This window comes from Lipotes vexillifer, unplaced genomic scaffold, assembly GCF_000442215.2.
Source record: "Lipotes vexillifer unplaced genomic scaffold, Lipotes_vexillifer_v1.1 scaffold704, whole genome shotgun sequence".
NCBI lineage: Eukaryota > Metazoa > Chordata > Mammalia > Artiodactyla > Lipotidae > Lipotes > Lipotes vexillifer.
In genome coordinates, this window is record NW_006771640.1 from 151,962 (window position 1) to 176,053 (window position 24,092).

The 24,092-nt window shown below is 37.0% G+C and overlaps 1 protein-coding gene across 1 annotated transcript in view; it reads left to right on the forward strand.

The window, feature by feature from the left end:
- The first annotated feature begins 695 nt into the window (after positions 1-695).
- The window catches only part of LRRC37B (leucine rich repeat containing 37B), a 34,917-nt gene continuing 11,520 nt past the window's right edge, over positions 696-24,092 (forward strand). Inside the window, exons 1-8 of the mRNA XM_007447059.1 lie at positions 696-878; positions 1,290-1,444; positions 3,834-3,905; positions 10,575-10,646; positions 13,895-13,966; positions 14,597-14,677; positions 19,705-19,776; positions 20,322-20,396. Of these exons, the coding sequence (XP_007447121.1) occupies positions 696-878; positions 1,290-1,444; positions 3,834-3,905; positions 10,575-10,646; positions 13,895-13,966; positions 14,597-14,677; positions 19,705-19,776; positions 20,322-20,396 (782 nt within the window). The remainder of the gene's footprint in view (positions 879-1,289; positions 1,445-3,833; positions 3,906-10,574; positions 10,647-13,894; positions 13,967-14,596; positions 14,678-19,704; positions 19,777-20,321; positions 20,397-24,092) is intronic.

Here is a 24,092-nt window from a genome sequence, read left to right on the forward strand (position 1 = left end):
CAGCTCAGCATCCAGAGCCTCCTGGCGAGGTGGAATCCTCTCCAGCTCAGTCTCCAGAGCTCTCTAATGTGACTGTAGTTTTCTCTCCAGAGCATCATGTGCCAACAGTTTCTCCTCTAGTTCAGGATCAAGCTCAGCTTCTGCAGCGGCCCGATGTCACTGTTAAACCTGTGGGTCTTGCACTTATCGTAACTCCAGCATTCACTAATGAGGTTGAAACTTCTCCACCCCAACAAGAAACCTCGGCTCAGTCTACAGTGTCCTCTGAGCAGTTGGAACCTTTGTCAGTCTGGCAGGAATTTTCAGATCAGCATCCAATCCCCTCTGAAAATGTTGAACTTTTTCCAGTTCACCAAGGAGCCCCAATTCAACCACCATACCCCGAGGTGACATTTCCAAATCCAGAGCAAGTTCGGGCTCACCACCCAACCTTGATTGAGGTCACAATTCAACCATTGGACCTTGGACTTACCAGAAGGCCAGAACCCACTAAGGAGGATGAACCTTCTCCAGTCATGCAGGAGACCTTAACCCAGCCTGCAGAACCACCTAAGGAGGTTTTTGTAGCTCAGCCTCCAGTATATCACAATCCAATAGTTCCAACACCAGATCAGGATCACACTGAGCCTCCAACATCACCCAGTATCACAGTTAAACCTTTAGACCAGGGGCTTACCACAACTACAGGACCTACTATGGAGGCTGAACATTCCACACCCCTGCAGGAGACTATAGTTCCTCGAACACACCCCAAGGTGACACTTCGAAATCCAGAGCAGGTTCAGGCTCAGCATCAAACCTTGACTGACGTCACAGTTCAACCTTTGGACCTGGAACTTACGTTAACTCTGGAATCCAGTGTGGAGGTTGAACTTTCTGCAACCATGCAGCAGACACAAGCTCAGCCTCCAGAGCTCATTAAAGAAGTTGTAGCTCAATCTCTATTGTATCCCGAGGTGACAGTTCCAGCACCAGGTCAGGATCATGCTGAGCATCCAACATCACCCAGTATCACAGTTAAACCTTTGAACCTGGAGCTTACCACAACTCCAGAACCTACTACAGAGTCTGAACATTCTACAGCCCGGCAGCAGACTACAGCTCCCCATCCAAAACACCCTGAGGTGACACTTGAACAACCAAACCTGTCTCAAGTCACAGTTTCACCTGTGGACCTGGGAGTTAACATATCTCAGCAACCAAGGCCATCTGAGACAGTTCTTTTTCCTTCGACTCAGTATTCAGTATCCACAGGTCTTCCTGGTGTAAAATATAGCCCAGAAAAGAAGCAGCCGGAACAGAATGCCACCACAAACATCAGCATATGTGAGCTCTGTAGCTGCAAAAATGAGACGCTGTCGTGTGTTGGTCTCAGCCCAAAGCAGAAGCTCCACAGAGTGCCTGAGCCAGAGCCTAACGCCTACAACGGCACCTTCACCATCCTGTAAGAATCGCCTTTCCTCATTTGTTCTCTGCATCCTGCCTGACATGGCAGCCTTTCTTCAGGTCTTCCTGGGTCCTCCTTATCTCCCCAATCCACACTGACTGACTTTCTGTTTCCACCTTTTGTTTGTCAATGATTCCTTATCTTCATTCTCCTTCTTACTATTTTTCCCTCTCCTCCAGTCTTCTACGTTTAATTGCCCTTATTTTTTCCTTCTCCGTTTTTTACCCCATTATTTAATTCCTTAACATCTGCTCTTCTCCCATCTTTACTCCTTCCTCTTTACAGCAACATGTCCCTCTCCCCGTCTCATTGGTGGTAATACAACAAAGTGGTTAAGAAAAGAGATTCCGGAGCCAGACTACCTGGGTTTGAACCCAGGTCTGTCAGTTATTAGCTTTATGACTCAACTTCCTCATCTGTAAAATGGGGATTATGGTAGTCATCATCTCATAGGATGACTCCTATGGCTGCTAAATCTCCCAATGACTCCAATCTCATTGGGAGATTTAGATGAGTTAATATTGGTAAAGCTCTTCTCTCAGTGCCTAGCATATATTTCAGTGTTATCTATTATTATTATTAAATCCCTCAGTTATATCTAGAACTCATCTTTGTCCCCTGGCTTTCTATATGTAGCATCCATTTTGTGCCCAACCCAGGGCTAAGTACTGTGGGAGCCACAGAAGTATATGGCATTGTCTCCAGAACATGACAATGACAAGTGGGAAGAAAGGGGATATGCCTTAAAAGGGAGGTAATATATAATTAAGTATTAAGAGAAATACAGATACGTGCTGTAATTCACCAGAACCTGTAAACACAGGGGTGTGGAGGTCACAGAAGGCTGCATGGATAAGCTAAATCTTTAGCTGGGACTTAAAGATTGGCTGTGATTTGTCAGAAAAATAATAGGCAGTACAGTCTAGGCAAAGGTGTGACTGCAGGGATGATCAGAATTTAATAGATTAGTCTGGCTGTAAAGAATTGGGTTAGGCAACAATGAAAGATAGGATTATAAAATATCTGGACTATCGGCAATGGGGGTTTGAAAGATATGCTGTGAGATATGGGGAACCACTGCAAGTATTCAAGCAAGAGAGACAAATGATTAAACCAAGAGGCTGATTTTAGATTTCATATGTAGAGCGACCTAGAGAGGAAAGCTTGATTCAGGGAGACCAAATAGAATGCTTTAGCAAAATCTAGGAGTAAAGTGAGAAGGGGCCGAATTAGAGTGGTTGTGATGGAAGTAGAAAGAAAATCCTGAGAGTACTACAGAGGAAAACCTGACAAGATGTCGCAATTGACTAGAGTTGGGGGATTGTAGTACAGGAAAGAGAAAAATCACATGTGTTGATGGGCAGAATGATGGTGGTATAACAGGTGGAAATACAGCAGTTGGGAAGCAGAGTCAGTTTGAGGGAGATGAGTTCAGTCTTAGGCATCTTTTATTGGTGAGCATAAAGCAACCAGAAGGCTCTGTTTGAGTGGAAATGTCCCTCAGGCAGATGGGCAGACAGGTGTCCATTTTGACTTCTTTCTGACTCCCGTGAAAAATGTGCATATAAACTGAATAGTTCCATTGTTGCTGAGGGAAGAGGACAAAGCTAAAGCAAAAGATTCAAAGTCATCCACTGAGTTAGTGGTTCAAACTGAGCCTCAGGCATTTGGCAGCTTCTTTTAAACATGTCTAATTGATGGATACATTCTCACTGTTTAAAAAAAGAAATGTGACAGAAGTATATAGGATAAAATGTGAAAATTCCACCCCACCTTCCCTACCACCAATAAGGTAATTCCTGTTACTGTTTTGATGTGTGTCCTTCCTTCCCATCTCTTTCCTTTGCATTTTGTTCCCCTAATGAGGTAATAACTTTACTCCTTGTTCAGTGACTTGTGCTTTTCCCTATGCAATATGTTTAAGAGATATTTTCGTATTAGTCCCTCTAATTTCTAATTGCCCGTATACTTCTAACACCTGGACAGATTCTGAGGGCACTGAGCCAAAGCTTTGGTGTTGCCTGCCATAGGATTTCTTAATATTTATTTGCTGATATTGATAAACGTTTGCCATTTTTCTCATTGATTTGTAGGAGTCATTTTAGACACATAAGTGATTTTGGAAAAAAAGTAATTGGCAGTATGTATCCAAGAATTTGGACAGATAGGAAGTTCAGGTTCTGAGGAGATGCCTCATTGTTTGTGCCAGTGGCCTCACAGTATGTTTTTATTAATTGTGCACACTGGGAAGCTGGGAAGCTGTCGGAATTAAAAAGCTGGTCTTTTCTGCATTTGAATATTCCCTACATGGTGGCCATGATTCTTTTCCTTATTCACTACATTCTTTTCCTACCTATTCAAGCATATGAACTGTGTTTCTTCACAGAAATTTCCAAGGAAACTCTATTTCTTACATTGATGAAAGTATATGGAAGGCATACCGCTGGGCTGAGAAGCTGTGAGTATACTCTCCCCAAATATGAATACAGAAAGCTAAGTGCATTGTAAGATCCTTCTTGGTCCAGAATTTTGAGGTCAATACCTGCGAGAAAAGGTATTTCCCCTTCCATATCCCAAAGCAACCTAATGATTGAAATTCTGTGTTTATTTTAAAAATTAAATTTGGCAGGACCTCTTTAAAATCAGCAAGAGACAATTTAAACTTATTTTCCATTATACAAGTAATACATGATTATATTCTCAATATATAGCAGTGAAATAACAGGTATAGTGAAAACCCTCCTTTTGCCCTAATCCCACACCCACTACTTTGAGTTTAGTATTAATCCTTCCAGACACTTTCCATACGTTTGAATACATACATATTTACAGATGGCAAAGGAGGTTTGTGTGTTTTTCTTATCTTTTTTTACATAATTAACATCCTGAAACTTGATTCCTTCATTTCATGATATGTCTTAGATTTCTTTCCTTCCCAGTACATAGAGGGTTACCCCATTCCTTTAAACTCCTGCATAATATTCCATAGTATGAATGTGTTACAGTTTAATAATGCCCCTATTTAAGGATGTTTAGATTATGTCCAGTTTTCTTGTTACTTGCATTGCTGCAATGAATATCCTTGTACATGCATTTTTGTGAGCCTGGTCGTTTATTTCTATAGAATAGTTATCTAGAAATGTGATTGTTGGGGTGAAGACTATTTAGATATAAAATTTTAATTGCCCTCAAAAAATTTGTGCCAGGAAAAAAAAAAAAAAGTTGTGCCAGCTTATCCTCCAGTCATCATGCTGTGATGACATTCATTTCCCCACACCCTTTCACCACTGGATATTCTCACTTTTTTTTTTTTTTTTTTGTTAATCTGACAGATGAATAAAAGGGGTCCCGTCTGAATTTGAATTTTCTTATTATTTGTGAAATTAAATATCTTTATATATTTAGTGAACATTTATATTTTATCCCTGAATTGTCTGTCCTTTGCCCATTTTTCTGTTACTATTTTTTTATTGATTTGTAGAAAAAGTCAGTTTAGATACATAAGTTATTTTGGAAAAAAAACATTCAAAGTAATTTTCATGACAGTCTGTGGTCATATCCTTAGTTCAACTGAAGAGACGTCATAAATGACTTCTGAATTAATAATAAAAGACATAACAGTCAATCTAAAAACTGGTATTATGACCACCCTTAGAGATATGCCCCCTTAATCTGATATCTTATTGGTAATGAAAAAAATGCTAGAACCAAGCACTTTTTTTAATTTACAGATTTCCTAAATACTATATGTAGTTTATATTTCCCATGATAGTACCTAACTTGGAGATTTTATTTCCCAAACTTGTAAGAAAAATGAAAGTCATTTGGCACAAGAAATAGATAATTTCCTCTGGGAGTGGAGGGGGGTGGTAGACTGAGGGACAGAGGTAAGAGAAAAAGTTTGAATTTTGTGCTACATATTTTTGTAATTTTGAGATGTGAATATATATTAGATATTTTTAAAAGATAAATTCAAATTAAAAAATTAATTTTTAAAAAGCATGTGTTTGTGAGGTGGTACACTATAACATGTGTCTGGTAAGGTTCGAAGATTTCTAAGTCAGCTTGAGGTTCATACCTTATAAGCAGAGGTTCCTAACTTGAGGTCAGTGGTTCCCCAAACCAGAATTTTTTAACCTCCCTCCTGCTCCCCCCTGTATAACTCTTTGGCAAGCTGCAGAAGCTTATGTTCTTGGGATAATGTTTTAAAATGTATAATAAGTCAAAATATATACAAAAACAAAGGAAACCAACTACATTGAAATAGTTTTCAGAATATTTTTAAAATTAGTGAAATAGTAACATATATGCTTCTCTTAACGCTTTAAATAACAAGATATAGTGGTAGGTCTAATAAATATTATAACTCCAGGGTAGTGATGAGAATAAATGATATTTCGAGGTATCTGCAGCATATACGTGATATGAAATGACCTGTGATTTCTATTGGGGACCAAATTAACTATACTGCTGATCTACTGTGGTTCATTTGCCTACATTCATAATGGAAGGAAGTGATGATTTTAGTTAGAGATTTGTGAAAACTGAGATGTAATTTTATTTCCCATCCAAGTTTGGCACTCTGGATTCAGTCCTCTCTATTCACAGACCTCTGCCCTGAAAGGATGATCCACAAGTCGAAATTGTGTGCACACTTTTAAGTGTGTTCAAGAAAGTGCAGTTTTTTAGGGAAAAGCACCATTGCATTTATGAAATTCTCAAAGGATTCTTGTCTCAAAAGATCGAGTCACAAATGTAGGGGAGAAAAAAAACATTTCTTTTCCTGTAATTATCCTCATGAGTGATGATAAATGGGTAATTTGTTTTAAATAAAAGTACCTGATAGTTGATAATTTGTCACTTTCTGAATTCATTCAATAAATATTTTTCAAGTATGTACTATATGCCACGAACTGTTTTACATGCTAGGGTTACAGGCCCAAGAATGAAACAGCCCAAGTATCCCAGTTCTCAGGGGGTTTACAAATAAATAGAAATAAGTATATAAGTATAATAAATAGATAGATATAATCTCAAGCATTGCTAAGAACTTTGGAGAGAAAGCAAGCAGGGGAAGGAGAGTATATCAGTTCCAGAAGGGCCTGTTGTTTGCATTTTATATATATAGTTAAATCAATCAAACAAGCAAACCCTGAGCCCTCTCAATTTCCTAGAAGTTTCAGAGGTGGAGAGAAGGGTAATTGTCAGTATTACAGAATCAAGAATGAATGTGAAATTCAGAAGATTGCCTTAGACCTGAACCCTGGTCTTTCTTAAATGTTACTTCATGCCTGGTTTTGATATTTTCATGGTGTGAGAAAGTTTTAGATCTGGCTTTAACTCTGAATCCCCATAGTTTTAAAATTTTTTCTTCAGTCAAAATGAATATTTGAAGTTCTACAGATTAATGTATTTTATTTCAGTTATTCAGTTGTTGCTTATTTGAAGCCCCTTTTTGGGTAATTTTTTGGTGACTGGCTCATTCTCAGTCTAAACTTTACTTCCAGGCTGAATTTACCATTGTTATTTTTAAAATGTCTACTGTCCTGTCATGCAAACATCTTCACAGAAAGAAACCCCATTAATTTGAAATACATACTGTTTGGTTACTCCCTGTCCAACCATGATATTCAAACTCTAACCAGTCTGATATGGGCATCAGCCAATCAGAGAAGACAGTGCCATAAAGAGTTGAGGATCAGCCCCATCTCTTTGCTGTACTTACTGAATCCATGTCAACTTTCAAAGTTATAGTTAGTATATATGAGTTCCACTTTTGTGCAGCTTTTTTTCATATACCATCATTTCCTGTGACGTTTGTATATCATTTATGGTATATACATACAGTTTTGTTATGCGATATGGGGAGGCAGAGTTTTTTCCTACCTTTGATGGTATGAAAAGGGTTACCATACACGTCGTTGGACATATTGATTTGGTTTTTTTCTTTTTGAATCATTTCCATGGAAATATGAAACCACTGCTTAGAGGTGAGAAAACAATCAATCTTAACACCATCTGTTGACCATTCCCCCTAACATGTATTCTGACAATCACTGTGATTCCTCCTAAAACGGTGAATTTCAAATTGAGGTCAGGGTGTTTGAAGCATGCTCAGGGCTCCAAGAGTTCTTTGTGGGAATTGAAGTCTTTTGTGTTTTTGTTTGAGTGATCTTTTAAAAATGTGTGTGACTATATTCTCTATAATATGAACCACCTTAATAACTGAGTTGCAGAGTTTCCAGGTAATAATATTTTAATTCTCATAAGTTATGAGTAAAGAATTAATTTATAAGCTGGTATTAAGCTATGAGATGGAATTAATATAAATATGTGACCAAGAGACACTGTGAGTGAAAAGCAGAATGTTTTAAATGTAGAATTCAGTGGAAATAGTTTCACAAGACAACATAACCTGTGCTCAGATCCCCAAGGCTCCTGAAGGAGGTACCACTGTTAATATCACCTGCAAGGAAGGGTATTCTTCCAGGCAAGAAAAACCTACCTTTGACATCTTACAGAGTTTCTTCCGTACTGGCTCTCTCTACCACTCCCTCACTCCACTCTTGGGATACAGGCTATGTGCCTTCCTGCTTATCAGATATAAGAAACTGGTGCAAAACACCACCTGCTCCTCCCCACAGCATGTTCCTAGTCTTTATTGTGAGACCAGGGGAAGCAAAGTGATTAACACTCCTCGGGCAGACCCAGGGGTCAGGCTTGACTGTGAATCCTTCCTGCTCCCTTCATTCTGCATTCTTGAGAAGTCATTGGCTGGATCTTTCCGTTTCCTAATTTATTCTTTAACTGTCATTTCTGCTGCTCATATACTGAGTTTTTTTTTTATTATTATTGCTAACACTTTCATTCGTATATTCCTGAGTTGATTAATGGATGCATTATCTGCTTACATCTGTCTGAGGGTAATAATTGTGCTGTCCTAAGGTTCTCTTGTGCTTTGTTAACTCTGATTCATTGGCTATAAGCTCTTATGTTTGTTTTTGTTTTCTGTCCTTAATGGAGTTGGCTTTCTCGTATTGTTTGGTCATTCCTGAGTGTAATTCATTTTTGTAGTTGAGATTCTACTGCGTTTGTTTCCCAGCTTTAGGGGAGAAGTGAAATGAGCTGTTGGGGCTTATTACTCCCAATGGGTTCCCCTGAGAATAAGGCAGAGGTGGAAGGTGCCTTCTGGTGGCTAGTCAGGGAGTGCATACCTTTCTTCCAGGGTTCTGGGACCTTGTCCCCTTTATAACACCAATTGCTCCTGCCTAGAGGAAGACACCTTTTGCTGCCTGGATCAAGGAGGGAAGATGTGGGGTTGATGTGTGCTGTAGGCTGCTCCTACCACGCTATTCCAACTGATCATCCTGTAGGTAGTTCCGGGGCGTTTCTGGTAGGGGGGCATTTGTGCAGCTGCTCCCACACATTGAGCTAAGGTTGTGAATTTTATGTTATATCTTTTGTATCATTCTTAGCGATTTTGGTGGAAGTTGAAGGGGTGGAGTCCTGACATGTTTCAACCTGCCAGCTTGAAATAGCACAACTTCTTAGGAAACAATTTTGTATCCCTAATACATCCTAGACAAACTCAGACAAATATGTATCAGGATACAAATACAAGAATGCTCAAAGCAGTACTGTTTTTAATAAATAAAAACTAGAAAAATCTCAGTATACACCAACAGTTGAATGAATAAAGTGTGGTATAATCATACTTAGAAGTCATACACTTCATCAGAAACATAATGCAAGCCACATAAGTAATCTTAAATTTTCTGGTAGCCACTTAAAAATAAAAGTAAAATGAAACAGATGAAATAAATGTGAATATCTTTTACTTAACCCTTATATCCAAAATATTATCATTTTAACATGTACTCATTATATACATTATTAATAATATATTCTACGTTGTTTTCATACTAAGTACTTAAAAATATCCAAAGTAATATCATATCTACACGTCTCAATATAAAAATTAATGAGAGAATCTACATTTCTTTCCCATACCAACTCTTTGAAATCACAATTTGGTTTCTAAATTTTATTACAAATACTTGATCGGTATTTATATTTCATAAAATTTAGTCGAAAAAGTAATATCACATATGCAAATTGTTGCTAACATAAACATTGTCCAATAATTACATTGAGTACCAGTTTTTTTAAATTTTAGAATAATTAAAGTTAATTAAATTAAAAATTCAACTCCTTAGTCACATTAGCCACTTTCAAATACTCAGAAGCCTCAGGTAGTTGGACATGCAACACTACATACTACAGGCAAAAACGAACTGATTTTACAAAATAATGTTGAATGAAAGAAGCAATGTGGCAAATAATACATATAATATGATTCCACTTATATAAGTTCAAGAACAAGCAAGACTAAACTGTGTTGTTCATGGCTGATAGAGAAAAGGCAAAACTACATTTAAAAAGCAAGGAAATTTTTCTTAAAGTCAGGATAGTGGTTACCTCTAGGAAGTCACAGAGAGGGTTGTGATTGGAAAAGGGCACACGGGGGGCTTCTGGGATGCTGGCAGGATTCTTTCTTGATATGAATGATGTTACGTGGGGATCTGTTTTGTAATTATTAAACAGTTGGACAGTTGTTCAATTGAATTATTGAACAGTTATGTATATTTTATGCACATATTAGTTTTCAAAAAAAATTTTAATGGGGGAAAAATTCAGATGGCTTCATCTGCCCTGATACAGTTCTGGGTGGGACTTCCCATTAAGGTTTGGGGAAAGAGAGGAGGGAAGGGCAGCTCTGCAACGTTGGTGCCACCCAGAGCTGGGTTCTAACAGAGACTTCGTGATCTAGAGAGTAGACATTAACTATATGATTTGGTGGGAAGAGTGGCTGGTGTGTGTGTGTGTGTGTGTGTGCGCGTGTGCGTGCACACATGCGTGATGGAGAGAGATGGACACAAACGAGAACATGAAAAGAAGGTATAAATGAAAACAGAGCAGAAATCACCATCCCTAAATTAAATAAGAATTAGGTTGTTTAGGTGACACCATTACCCAGCTTTCCTTCACATATAGGAGTTAGTCCTATGTAGTATATAGTTGTAGTTATTTTGCATTTTGATCCAGAAATAACCTTTCCATTTTTCAGAAATCTCAGTGAAAATTATTTGACTGAATTACATAAAGACTCATTTGAAGGCTTGCTACCCCTCCGATATTTGTAAGTTAATCATATTTATTTATGAGTTCTTATCTATAAAGTAGATTATCTATAAAGTAATTAAGGGATTTAAGTTAGATAATCTCTTCAATTTCTTCTAGCAATAAAATTCTACAGCTCTGTAAGTCTGTGTAGGGCCCCAGCCCATCACTAGCCCTAAATATCTCCTATTCATTTTTAATTTTTTAATTATATAGTCAAGGTATAGATAGAAAAATACCCTTTAGTTGTAGAGGAAAAGTGGTAATGAGGTCTGAGCAATTATACACTCCCATATGAACCTTGTTATATAAGTGTTCATATACTCTCCATCTGTATTTACATTTTGTTTATGACCTATGGATCAAATGTGGCCCACAGTCCGTTTTTATACAGCCCATAAGTTAAAAGTGATTTTTAAAGGGCTGTAAATGAGAAAAAAAAGAAACGAAGAAAAATAAGTGACAGAGACTGTATGTGGCCTGCAAAGCCTAAAATATTTACTTATCTGGCCTTTACAGCAAAGGTTTGAAAAAGTTGGATAGTGAAATGAGAGGAATTAAAGTTAACCTCAAATTGTCACCTACAGGACAAGAAAATATAGACCCCTTACATTCATATGAATGCCATTAACTCATAACTTTGATAATTTAATCTAAATTGAATTAACATTTAAATATTAAATATTTATGCAGATGAATTATGTAAACAGTATTGTCAAGGGACTTCCCTGTGGTCCAGTGGTTAAGACTTTGCCTTCCAGTGCAGGGGGTGTGGGTTCGATCCCTGATCAGGGAGCTAAGATCCCACATGCCTCATGGCCACAAAACCAAAACATTAAAAAAAAGAAGCAATATTGTAACAAATTCAATAAAGACTTTTAAAATGGTCCACATCAAAAAAAAAAAAAAAATCTTAAAAAAACATCAGTATTGTTAAGAACATATTAAGTTACCAAAAGAACAAGCTGTTGTTGAGGATTTCAAGGCAGGAATTGTGATGCCAATATTAAGAATGTTTAAGATGATGGTTAAGTGGTATATTTAGAAATGTTTACACTAAATAAGCATATCGATAATGCCCCTAACAAAAATCTCTCCAGCCTTTTTTTTTCTTGTTTTTTGTTTGTCTGTTTTGGTTTTTGGGCCACACCACAGGACTTGTGGGATCTTAGTTCCAGGACCAGGGATTGAACCCAGGTCCCCAGCAGTGGAAGCACCGAGTCCTAACCCCTGGACAGCCAGGGAATTCCCTCTCCAGCTTCTTTATCAAAGAGGAAATGCTTGCCTAGTATTTCTTTTTATTTAGGGATAAGGAGGTAACAGTGTTTTTTGCTATAAAAGCTCAGTTTTTGTCCTTTGTCCATGGCATCCAAAGCTGTGTATGTCATTAATCCTTATTAAACCAATTAATGATCCTCTTTAGCAAATAGATTCTTCTTGCAAATATAAAAGGCTTAAGGGAAGTGGGTATAAAGAGACTCACATGACCCTAAAAATAGTTCTTTTAATTATCAAACCTTCCAAGACTTAAGGGGCAATCACCTTTATATTAATCTCTTCTCTGCCACCTGGGCTCCAAACCTTACAAACACAGTTTGGAGAAAAACAAATAAGTGCTCAGTGAACTAGGCCCTTCATTACTTCTACTATGAAATACTTTATAATCTGATTATTTCACGTTAGCACAAGTATTCTCATTCTTAAAAAAAAATGCCAATCAATAAAAAAGCGAAAAAAGAATATGCTAATAAACACTATGCCTAGTGTTGTAAACACGACGACGGGTAAGACAGGTTTCCTTTTAGCAACTCCAGGGAAAATAAACATGTAAGGTCAAACCATAATGACAAACTGCTGTGGAGGCACCATGAGGTAATAAAATTACATTTCTTTTAAAACAGTCATTTCCTCCTTCTATCCACTCTCCAGCTATATTTTGATTTTATAAATATTTGAGTTTTCTTTATGTCCACACGTTGGCTTTAAACATGATAGACGATGCACATAAGCGGTATCTAGTCCATACTTTGAAGGAGTTTATGCTCAGAGGAAATGGGTTGCAAAAACAGCTATATTTAAAGAAAGAAATGAATATGGGCAATGAGAGCTATAAGTTGGTATTGGAGCACAAAAGAGGGAAAGAAGACTTCAAATTGGATCAGGGAAGATGTTACTAGAGCAATGCTGTTTAAATGGGACCTCGAAGGGCCGTTGGGTATCAATGACAGACATCTTGGGAAGAATAAGCTTGCAAAAGGAAAGTGGGAGAAAGACAAAGCACAGGAGAAATACTCTGAGGACCTGTAGAGTACAAGTGGGAAGAGTAGGAGATGAGAGCCAGATCATCTAGGGCTTTGGAGGCCAAGCCAAGGATAGCATGCCCAGCTACCATGTTACCACAGCAGGGCTTTAGGACAAGCTTTAGCCTGCAACAGAACCAACCACTGGGAGGGCTTGTGAAAACACAAGCTCCACCCCCATAGTTACTGATTCAAGAGGTCCCCACTAGGGCTGGGTATTTGTATCTTCAATAAGTTCACAAGTGATGCTGGTATTTGAGAACAACTTCCCGAGAGTTAATCTGGGGATCGCGTGGAGGATGGCTTAGAAACGGAGAGCGAAGAGATGGAAACACCAGTCAGAAGACAGTTACACCCATCCAGGTGAAATGAGAGACTAAGCTGGAATCAATGGAAATAACATAGTCAGCTATAGTCAAGACTAGGTATTTTCGAATAAAAGTCAATATGATAGAAAGTGTAATATTGAATTAAAGTTACATATTAATTGAGAGGAATAACTTCCTTTCAAGTTGTGTGAAAGGGTATCTTTTATTTCTTCTGGTAATGAATTGGCCTAGAAAAACAGAACTGTACTGGGAAGTGTGTAAATATAAGAATATTCCTTTGAATATTAGAAATTATAATGATATATAGAGATAAAAACTTTGAGCTCATAATCTAGAATTTGATAAGACCACAAAAGATGGAATCTAATCAATGCTTCTGCTCTCAGGAAAGATTACCTTCAAAATCTATCAAGATCTATAGTTGTATATTTAATTTATGAAGATCCTCAAGGAGAGACTCTTAAGAGAGGTGAAGGCAGGGTTAGGGGCTCTGGAAGGTTCAAATAATAATTCCTAAGGTTTGGAGTTTAGACCAAAGCTTCTTATTTATTATTATCATTCTAACCTCTTCTAATTTTTCCTACTAATTAGATATCTAATCGCTAATTGAGGCAATATTTTCCTTTTACTTTTCCTAGAGATTTATCCTGCAATAAGATACAGTCTATCGAAAGACGTACATTTGAACCACTACCTTTTTTGCAGTTTATGTAAGTTACAACTATAACTTCATTATATTTGGAATTTTTATAAAGCTTAATTTTTTATAAAATTAATTTGTTACTCATTTTGAAATATGATTAAAATTACTACTAAAATTTTGTAGCAAATCCTTTTTGTCTCCAGCAAAGATTAGTGTGAGAGTTATTACACAGATCAGAGTGAATCATTGTAGAGCAGTGTTTCTCAACCATGGTGATTTTGCACGCAGGTGACATTTGGTAGTGTCTGGAGACATTTTTGTTTCTCAGAACTGTATATGCTCCTGGCATCTAGTGGACAGAGGCCACAGATGCTACTAGACATCCAACAGTATACAGGAGAGCCTCCCACAGCAAAGAATTATCCAGCCCAAAATGTCAATAGTGCTGCTTTTCTAGAGAAATAAAGATCACTTAACACAAGTATTTAATGAGCATTTACTATTTGTTTCTAATGCATCACATATAAAATCATGGAAGTATAAATCATAATATCTTCCATAGTGAGATTTCATTAGTGTATGGAGGGAGTAGTGATGTTATGTTTCATCATATGTAAATTAGAATTATTGCCAAATGATAACTGTTCTGAAAGAATATATATTTTTCTTCTTCTTTTGCTTGTGTCTTTTTTTGTAGAAATCTTGGTTGCAATTCACTCACAGAACTGAGCTTTGGAACGTTTCAGGCCTGGCATGGAATGCACTTTTTACACATGTTGTAAGTGAAATAGAAGATGAATACATGTAAAAAACTGTGTGTAAAAACACCATGAAGTTATTGGTTAGCTGGGTGTAAGCACAGTTTGAATTCTGGAAAGTATGTCTTGAGAGTCATTTTTTTTTTTCAAATGAGGAAACTAAGGTACAAAGAGGCCAAGAGACTTGTTTAACTCATATATATGTAACGCTCTGCTTTCCATAGTACTGATCTTTGGCACGGGCAATAAAAGGCACCAAGCAAAAACACTCAAATTAACATTGTCATGGAATCCCATTGATGCCTCTCCACTATGCGAGTGGTCCATGGAGTTCCGCTTTTGAATTTAACTTTGATTCCTGCTCATGTGCAAAGTTCCTAACTGCTTAAAATGTATGCAACATAGAGCTGCAAAGAACTAAGTTTAGCACCCAATTCTTCAGGGAGCAAAAGGTGTGGGTGCTTCCCTAACCATTATTAGCTCTTTTAAATGGTAAAGCAGACAGAATTCCTGAACACACACCACAGGGCTCTCCCCAGCCACCCAGAACATGATTTTTCAAAAAGCATATATCTCTGAAGTGAATTATCTGTTGCCAATAGGAACCTTTGCGGTATGGAAAAAGATATTGTTTGTGTTCAGCTGTAGTGTGAAAAATATAAGGAAAATACATTGTTGTAGCCTAATTCAATATACTTTCTTTGCTGACTACTCTTCAATAAGAAGTGTGGGTTTTACACCCCTTCAGCTCAAAAATTCTGTGATTTCTCATGACACAAGGAAATGATAGTGGGTACGTTCAGTGGCCCGAAGGCGATTTTAGACTCAAGGTAAAGAGCTCTTCTACACCTGGCTTTGGAAAAGACTCTCTTACGTGTCTTGCGGTTCAGAAATCCAGTTTCACACAGTTCACACATTTTGGTTAATGAAGGTGTTGAGGCTGTGTCTGGAGCAGGATTAGCAATTCCTGCAGATGCCTATCTTTAGCGGCCTCCTTCCTTTCCCTTGTTAGTTTGCTGATGCCTACCTTGGGGAGAGAGCACCAGGGTCAGTTTTTCTTTTGCCAGCACAAGGGAGAGCAGGCTCATGGCATCCCTTCACCAGGAGGTTTTAGTAGCCTCAATACAACGTCTTAAACTCACCACCTTTCCTAAACATCCTATAACACCAAGAGTTCCTTAGAAGAATCTGGGTTTCACTACAGTTATGTAGGCAACCCAGGAAAATACATTGTGGAAATAAATAAATAAATAAATCACAGTTTAAAAATTAATGAATTCATTCAAAAACATTCACTGAGTGCCATGCCCACTGTGTGTCAGCACTGTACTAACTGCTGGGGATACAAAGATGCGTAGGGCAGGGACTTTGTCCCCAAGAAGCTTTCATACTGGAAGGAGAAAGATGGATGTTGATGGGAAAATATATATGAGAGCCATTCGAGCATCTATGCAGCAGGGTAACAAGGGAGGGGGGTGATGAAGTAGAAAATGGGTGGTAGGTTAGAAAAGATTTGTGTTGGAAGAGGCGTCAACTCGTTCCTTTGGAATTTGTGTTCCTCTTAAATGACAGAAAAAGGTAGTGAAAAAATCGGAACTATCTGGTGTTGGAAATAAATTAGTACTGTACACCTAAAACTCGTTCACAGTTACTCTCAAAAGATTGTCACAGTATAGTAAGGCTTTGTTTTGGGCTAAGTCTTTCTAATAGAAAAAGCTAATTTGCTTCAGGAAACATGTGCCATGATGAGATATAAGAATATCAATGAGGGAGGTGAGGCCACACCATGAAGGCAAATTGAGCTGCGGTCACAGAGCCACCCTAATGCTCCCCCAGTCAGCTAGCATTGGTTTCCTTTAGATAGCTATGTACACGCAAAAGCTTACACACTTCAGGGTGCTGTCATCACTTTTTGCTATGTACTGGAATCCTGGCTGCTTCTCAGATTTACAAAGGCATAAACGCTAAAAACAAAAATAACTTGGGTCTGCCCTTTGGGGTGATTCAGGGTGGCTGTTTTATTTGTAATAGTTCAAAATTTTGAGATTGTCACACCTAACAACTACTATACTTTTCTTCTCTCAACTGCATCTTATTCTTCCCACCTGTAGTATTTTCTCCCATTCTATATGTTTTCTCACTTTCTTGATAGTGTCCTTGGAAGCACAAAGTTTTTAATTTTTATAAAATCCAATTCATCTATTTTTCCTTTGGTTGTTTGTGCTTCTGGTGTCATATCTAAGAAACTGTTGTCTAATGCAAGGTCATAAAGATTTACTCCTGTGTTTTCTTCTACGACTTTTATAGCCTTAGCTCTTACGTTTGGATATTTGATCCGTTTGGAGTTAATTTTCATATACGGTGTGAAGTGTAGGAGTCCACCTTCATTATTTTGTGTGTGGATGTACAGTTGTCCCAGCATCATTTGAAAAGACTGTTCTTTCCACATCGAATTGTTTTGGCACCCTTGTTGAAAGTCAATAGACCATAAATAGGAGGGTTTATTTCTATACTGTCAGTTCTGTTCCATTGATTTACATGTCTGTTCTTATTCCAGTACCACACTGTGATTGCAGTAGCTTTGAACTGAGTTTTGAAACCAGGATGTGTGAGTCCTCCCACTTTGTACTTTACCAACATTGTTTTGGTTTATTCTGTTTCCTTAAACTGCTATATGAATTTTAGAATTAGCTTGGCAATTTCTGGAAAGAAGTCAGCTGGGATTTTGATAGGAATTGCTTATCTTCCAGCCCATGAATCCAGCATGTCTTTATATTTATTTAGATCTTCAATTTCTTTCAACAGTTTTGTACTTTTCAGTGTGAATCTTGCACTTACTTGGTTAAATTTTTCCATCAGTATTATATTTGTTTTGATGCTGTTACACGTGGAATTGTTTTCTTAATTTCATTTTTGGATTACTCATTGCTGGTGTGTAGAAATAATATTGATCTTATATCCTACAACCTTGCTGAACCCATTTATTAATGCTAACAGTTATTTTCCTAGATTCCCAGGAATATGTCTTGTGGTCTTCCAGTTTCCCAGGAATACATTGGAACATTTCAAAGTCTCTGTGGACATCTCATTCCTCAGCTTTTGTTTTTAAGCTTTTCGGTTGGGCTGTTTTTTGCCCCCAACTCTTACCCATTGCCTCATGCAACCGCCATGTTAAAATATTTGCTTGAAAATGTTTTCCAGAAATGCCACCTGAGGAGAGGCTTTTCTCACTAGACAGCTCTCAGTCAGGTCAAAGGCAAACCTTTCAAGCGAGGTCTCCCAGGGGACCACCAGACATGTAAAACAATGACAGTTCTTTGGGAATGAGGCTTTGAAGGCCCTCCCAGTCCATGCCACTCCTTCTGGTACCAGGGATGTGGGCTGTTTTTCAAGGCTACCACTGGCATGGAGAGCAAAGTTCAAGGACAAGTTAAAGCAACACAGATCTCATTTTTCTTACAGAAATTAATTTGTTTTCCTTGAATAAATTGCTCCCCAATTTGCTGTCAGCATGTTGGTTAAATTTCCAGAGTTCAGAAGTTGATTCTGACCATTTTTGCCAGTTTTGTTATTGTTATTTTTGCTTCTATGGAGGGATGAATTTTCAGATGTCCTTCCTCCATCATTTTTACTGATTTTCCTGCAATTAAAAAAAAAATCTATAAAGTCTCAATGCCCATATGCTAATTAAATATTTATCGTGAGAGATGATTAAGGAAAAAATAAAAAGAGAAATAAATAAAAAGAGAAAATATAATTCTCATAGAGGCTTTCCCAGATGGGTAGGTGAAGTTTGAAAAGGTATTTTTATATTTAGTGCTCTGCAAATTAAGGTTAAAGTAACAGATGTTTAAACCGCCCCCCCCCCTTTTTTTCATTCAGGTTAAACACAGGCTTTAGAGTCAGAACTAAGTTCAAATTCTAGCTCGGCTTCTTACTAGCTTGATGACTTACGACAAGTTATGTAACTTCTCTGTGCCTCAGTTTCCTCATTTGTACAATGGTGTAATATATATATCACATAAGGTTACTGTGAGGATTAAATGTTAAATGTTGATCACAGATGCCTGGCAACCCAAAAGATATTAGTTTTGATAATTATCTTTATAATATTCTGCAAAAATACGCTAATAATTCTTGAGTAGAGTTAACCTAAAGTCAGATATTCTTTTCTTTCTTCCTGTTTCTTTTGGGGTTTTTTTCCCCCTTATTTGTTTTAAAGAACTAAGAAAAAAAAAGAAAGAAAGAAAGAAAGAAAAAACTAAGAAGAAAATCTATTCCAGGATTTTGGAATAAAATTTTGTTCCCCAAAATTAATTTGTTTATTTTATTGATATATAAACAAAATGTTATTTATTTATTCAGCAAACATTTATTAAATACCTAGTAAATATTAGGTACTATGTCAGTCACAGGAATAATAATGACAATAAAGTGTGGCCTCTGCTCTCAAGTTGCTGACAATCTAGGAGAGTGACAAGTAAACAGTTGATTACATACACAGTAACAAAGGCTATGATACAAGAATACACACGGGACTATGTGATGGGAGTATGGCTTTCACCAGTTCCTCTTGGATTTCTCTCTTCTTCTTTGGCTCCAGAACCAAAGAATTAGCCCTATTTTTGTCTTTAGCTGGGTAGTTTAAATCATGAAATTTTTAAAAATTTGTAGAGATGAAAGAAAAACACCTTGAATTATGGAAGACACTAGAAATAGTACTTTTTTACAGAGCAAGGGCTTCCTACCAGCATAGTCACTTCAAGGGTTTTTAACCTAAAAAGTTCTTTGGCATATTTTTTCTTTGCTAGCCATTTTTTTTTCTATTTTATTGTTTGTTTGCTTGTTTCTCTTCTCCACTTTATCATCTAGAGACCTGGAGTTCCCAGTGAAAGAGTGTTTTACAGATTCTAAGGGTGATTTATAGATAAAGACAGAAAATGATTTTTTTTTTTTAACCTTCAAGTTCCATACCAAAAAAATGAATATAAGCTTTCATGGAAGTAATTGAAAATGCAGATAATTTTAATTCCATTCCATTTTTCAGAATTCTCAATCGTAATCCTTTGACAACAGTTGAAGATTCTTATCTTTTTAAATTGCCAGCATTAAAATATTTGTAAGTATTGCAACAGTTTCATGGCTCATGAGATAATTTCTGCTCCTTTTTACTTTTGTCAAAGATTGAGTACTTTAGCTAAAAAGTCATAATTTAGATTTTAACTGGGCTATTGAAAATAAGAGTTATTGGCAAAGGAAAGGATTAAGAAAGACTATGTATGGATAAGACAGCCAGCAGAGTATGAAAACAGTGCTGAAGAACACATATAGATATGGAACCTATAGATGCATATAGGAATATTATTTATCCCAGAAAGAAAAAAGGAATAAGGGGTACATTATTTTTTTTTAAAAGAGTGATCAAAAGAGGTAGATGCAATTGAAAATGAGAAGTTAGGATAATAGAAAATGATTCTACTGTTCAGCACCAAGGTCATTAATTTGATGATGTAAATTTAAATCTCTTCAATAAGAGCTGTTTTGGATTATCATCTATGGCAAGTAAGAAGCCAGAATTGAACTAATCACATGTTAAGTATCTTTTTAAGTTTAGAACTTTTGTCTTTGGGTTTTCTATCACGCATGTTTGGGCTTCTCCTTCAGAGACATGGGAGCAACACAAGTGTCACTTACAACAATTGAAAGCATCCTCATGATGACCCTTGAACTAGAAAAACTGTAAGTTGATTTTTCTTACATTTATTTTCACTCAATTGTTTTTTTAGGTTTGTTTTATTATTTTCTTAAGTCAGGTTTATTTATGTATAATTTTCATTTAACAAAATTCACTATTTTTAAATATACAGTGTGATGTGTTTTGACAAACGTATAGTTCTGTAGCCACCACCACATTTGAGGTAAAGAAAACTTCTGCCCTCCCAAAAGGCCGCTCATGTCCCTCTGTAGTCAATCCATCCTCCTCTCTCTACCAGCCCCTGACAACCACCAATCTGATTTTTGTCCGTATAATGTTGCCTTTTTCCAGAATATTTTATAAATGAAATCATGTGGTATGTAGCTTTTTGTTTTTGGCTTCTTTCACTTAGCCAGTCTCTTTGGAGATTCATCTGTTTTGTTGCACCTGTCAGTAGTTCATTCCTTTTTATTGCTGAGCAGTATTCTAGTTGAGTGGATACACAGTTTGTTTACGCATTCATCATTTGATGAACATTTGAGTTTTTTCTAGTTTTTTGGCTATTATGAACAAAGCCTCTGAAAACAGTCACATGTGTGTCTGAACATATGTTTTGTGCGAGCATATGTTTTCATTTCTTTGGGGTAAAATCCCTAAGGGAGGGATTGCTTCATCATATGCTAACTGCATATTTAACTTTTTAAGAAACTGCTAGACTGTTTTCTAAAGTGCCTGTGCCATTTTGCTTCCCCACTGGCAGTCTATGAGAGTTGCAGTTGCTCCACATTTTCACCTGATTCTTATACTTAAAAAAAAAAAAATTTTAGCCTTTCTAGTAGGTGTGTAGTTGCATCTCGTGGTTTTTGCCACATTTTGCATTTCTGTAATAGCTGATGATGTTGAGTGTCTATTCATGTGCAAATATCTTTTTAAATGAAGTGTCTGTTCAAATCCATTTTTAATTGGATATTGTTATTGAGATTTAGGAGTGCTTTATATAAAAAGCAATGGAAAAAGTCCTTTCTCTCAAATATGTGTTTAGTAAATATCTTCTCCCAGATTGTGACTTATCTTCATTATATTAAAGTGTCTCTGAAGATTAGGAGTGTTAAATTTTTGATGAACTCTAATTTAGCAATTTTTCTTTTTTTCATATTTATTTAATTTATTTGGTTGTGCTGGGTCTTAGTTGCAGCAGATGGGCTCCTTAGTTGTGGCTCATGGGCTTCTTAGTTGTGGCATGCAAACTCTTAGTTGTGGCATGCGTGTGGGATCTAGTTCCCTGGCCAGGGATCGGACCCGGGCCCCCTGCATTGGGAACTCGGAGTCTTAACCACCAGGGAAGTCCCTTAGCAATTTTTCTTAGTTGGTTTGTGCTTTTTTGTGTCTTATCTAAGAAATCTTTCTCTGAGACCCCATTGTCTAACCCATAATGACAAAGATTTACTCCTATGTTTTCTTCCAGAAGTTGTGTAGTTACATTTAGGTCTATGATTCATTTTGTGTTAATTTTCATATATGTTGTGAGGGAAGGGTCAAGTTTCATTTTTTTTTTTGCAGTTTAAAAAACTATTTCTGTAGGACCCTATTGTGACAGTTTATTACACAACTTACTGCACCTTAAATTGTGCCATCCCCCTTACAATATGGGACGCTAATAGAAACTTTCTGTTATGCCAAGGCTAGTTGAGGGGATTGCATGAGATTAGTGTGCGGAAAGGGCCCTGCATTTAGCAGTCTGTTCCAACTGTCTTTGTCAGGTCAGCTGACAAATGACTGTCTTCACCATGCCATCACACACTGGTCACTGCTCTAGCCTCATCTTCCTCAGCCTCCCACAGCATCTGCCGCAATTGCGATCCCTCTCTTGTCAGCTAGATGCCCTCCTCTCTGGATATTAAAATTTATTTCCCTATGTAACGACAATACTGTTAACACACAGTACTAAATAAATTAAATTCCTACACAATAATATTACTTAATAAAGATTTGCTATTCAAATTTCCCCAATTGTCTCTGTCATATAATATCATTTCTTTTAACAGCTTTTTGAGGTATAATTGACATACAATAATCTGTGTTCACACACACACATACATACACACCACGAAGACATCACCAAAATCAAAATGTCCATCACCTCCGAAAGTTTCTTAATGTCTCTTTGTAATTCTTACTTGCCATCTTTCCTTGCCCTTCCCAATTGCCATGCAACCATTGATCTGCTTTCTGTCTGCATTTTCTAGAATTTTATGTAAATGGAATCATACAGGGTATACTTTTTTCTAACTGGCTTCTAACTCAGCATGATTATTTTAATCTTCATCCATATTGTTGTATATGTCAGTAATTCATTTCTGTTTATTGCTGAATAGTATTCCATTATATGGATGTACCACCATTTATCTATTCACCATTGATGGACATTTGAGTTGTTTCAGTCTTTGTCTATTACAGATAAAGTTGCTATGAATATTTGTGTACAAGTCTTTGTATGGATGTATACTTCCATTTCTCTTGGGTAAATACCTGCAAGTAGAATGGATGGATCATTGGTAAGTGTATGTTTAAGTTTTTAAAGAATACCTATCTTCCATAGTGGTTTGATCATTTTACATCTCTACCAGCAGTGTATGAGAGCTGCATGTTCTTCACGTTGTGGCCAACATTTGCTATGCTCAGTATTTTTAATTTTACATAGTTTAATAGGTGTGTAGTTGTATCTCACTGTAGCATCCCTAATGATTAATCATGTCAAACATCTTTTCATATGCTTATTTTCCATCTGTATATCTTTGAATCTTTTATCTGTATTTTTCTCGAGTTTTGAGAGTTCTTTATATATTCTGGAAATTAGTCCTTTATCCAATATGTAAGTTGCTAAGTATTTTCTCCCATTCTGTGACTCATCTTTTCGTTCTCTTGGGAGTGTCTTTTGCAGGACAGAAATTCTTAATTTTGATGGTGTCTAATTTATCTATTTTATTCTTTTATGGATTATGCTTTTGGTGTTGTATCTAAGAAATCTTGCTTAACTCAAGGTCATAAAATTTTTCAGCCGTTTTTTTTTTTTTTTGGGGGTTTTTTTTTTTTTTTGCGGTCCCCCAGCCTCTCACTGTTGTGGCCTCTCCCGCCGCGGAGCACAGGTTCCGGACGCGCAGGCTCAGTGGCCATGGCTCAAGGGCCCAGCCGCTCTGCGGCATGTGGGATCTTCCCGGACCGGGGCACGAACCCGTGTCCCCTGCATCGGCAGGCAGACTCTCAACCACTGCGCCACCAGGGAAGCCCTCACCTGTTTTGTTCTAGAAGTTTTACAGTTTATGTTTTACATTTAGATCTTTGAACCAGTTTGAGTTCATTTCTGTGTATGGTTCGGATGAAAGTTCTTTTTTTTTTTTCCTTTTTCACCTAGATATTCAATTTTTCCAGCATCATTTGTTGAAAAGACTATCGTTTCTCCACTTAAATACTTTTGAACCTGAAAGTCAGTTCTCCACATCTCTCTTCTTCAGAACTTTCTATTCTGTTCCTTTGATCTATCTTTACACAACTATCACAGTGTCTTGAAGGTGTAGCTTCATAAACCTTGAAATCAGTTACTGTTAGTTCTCCAACTTTGTTCTTTTTCACCATTGTTTTAGTTATTCTAAATTTTATTTCCACATGAATTTTAGAATTAGCCTGTCAATTTCTATAGAAAAGCCTACTGGGATTTTGATCTATAAATCGATTTGGGGAGA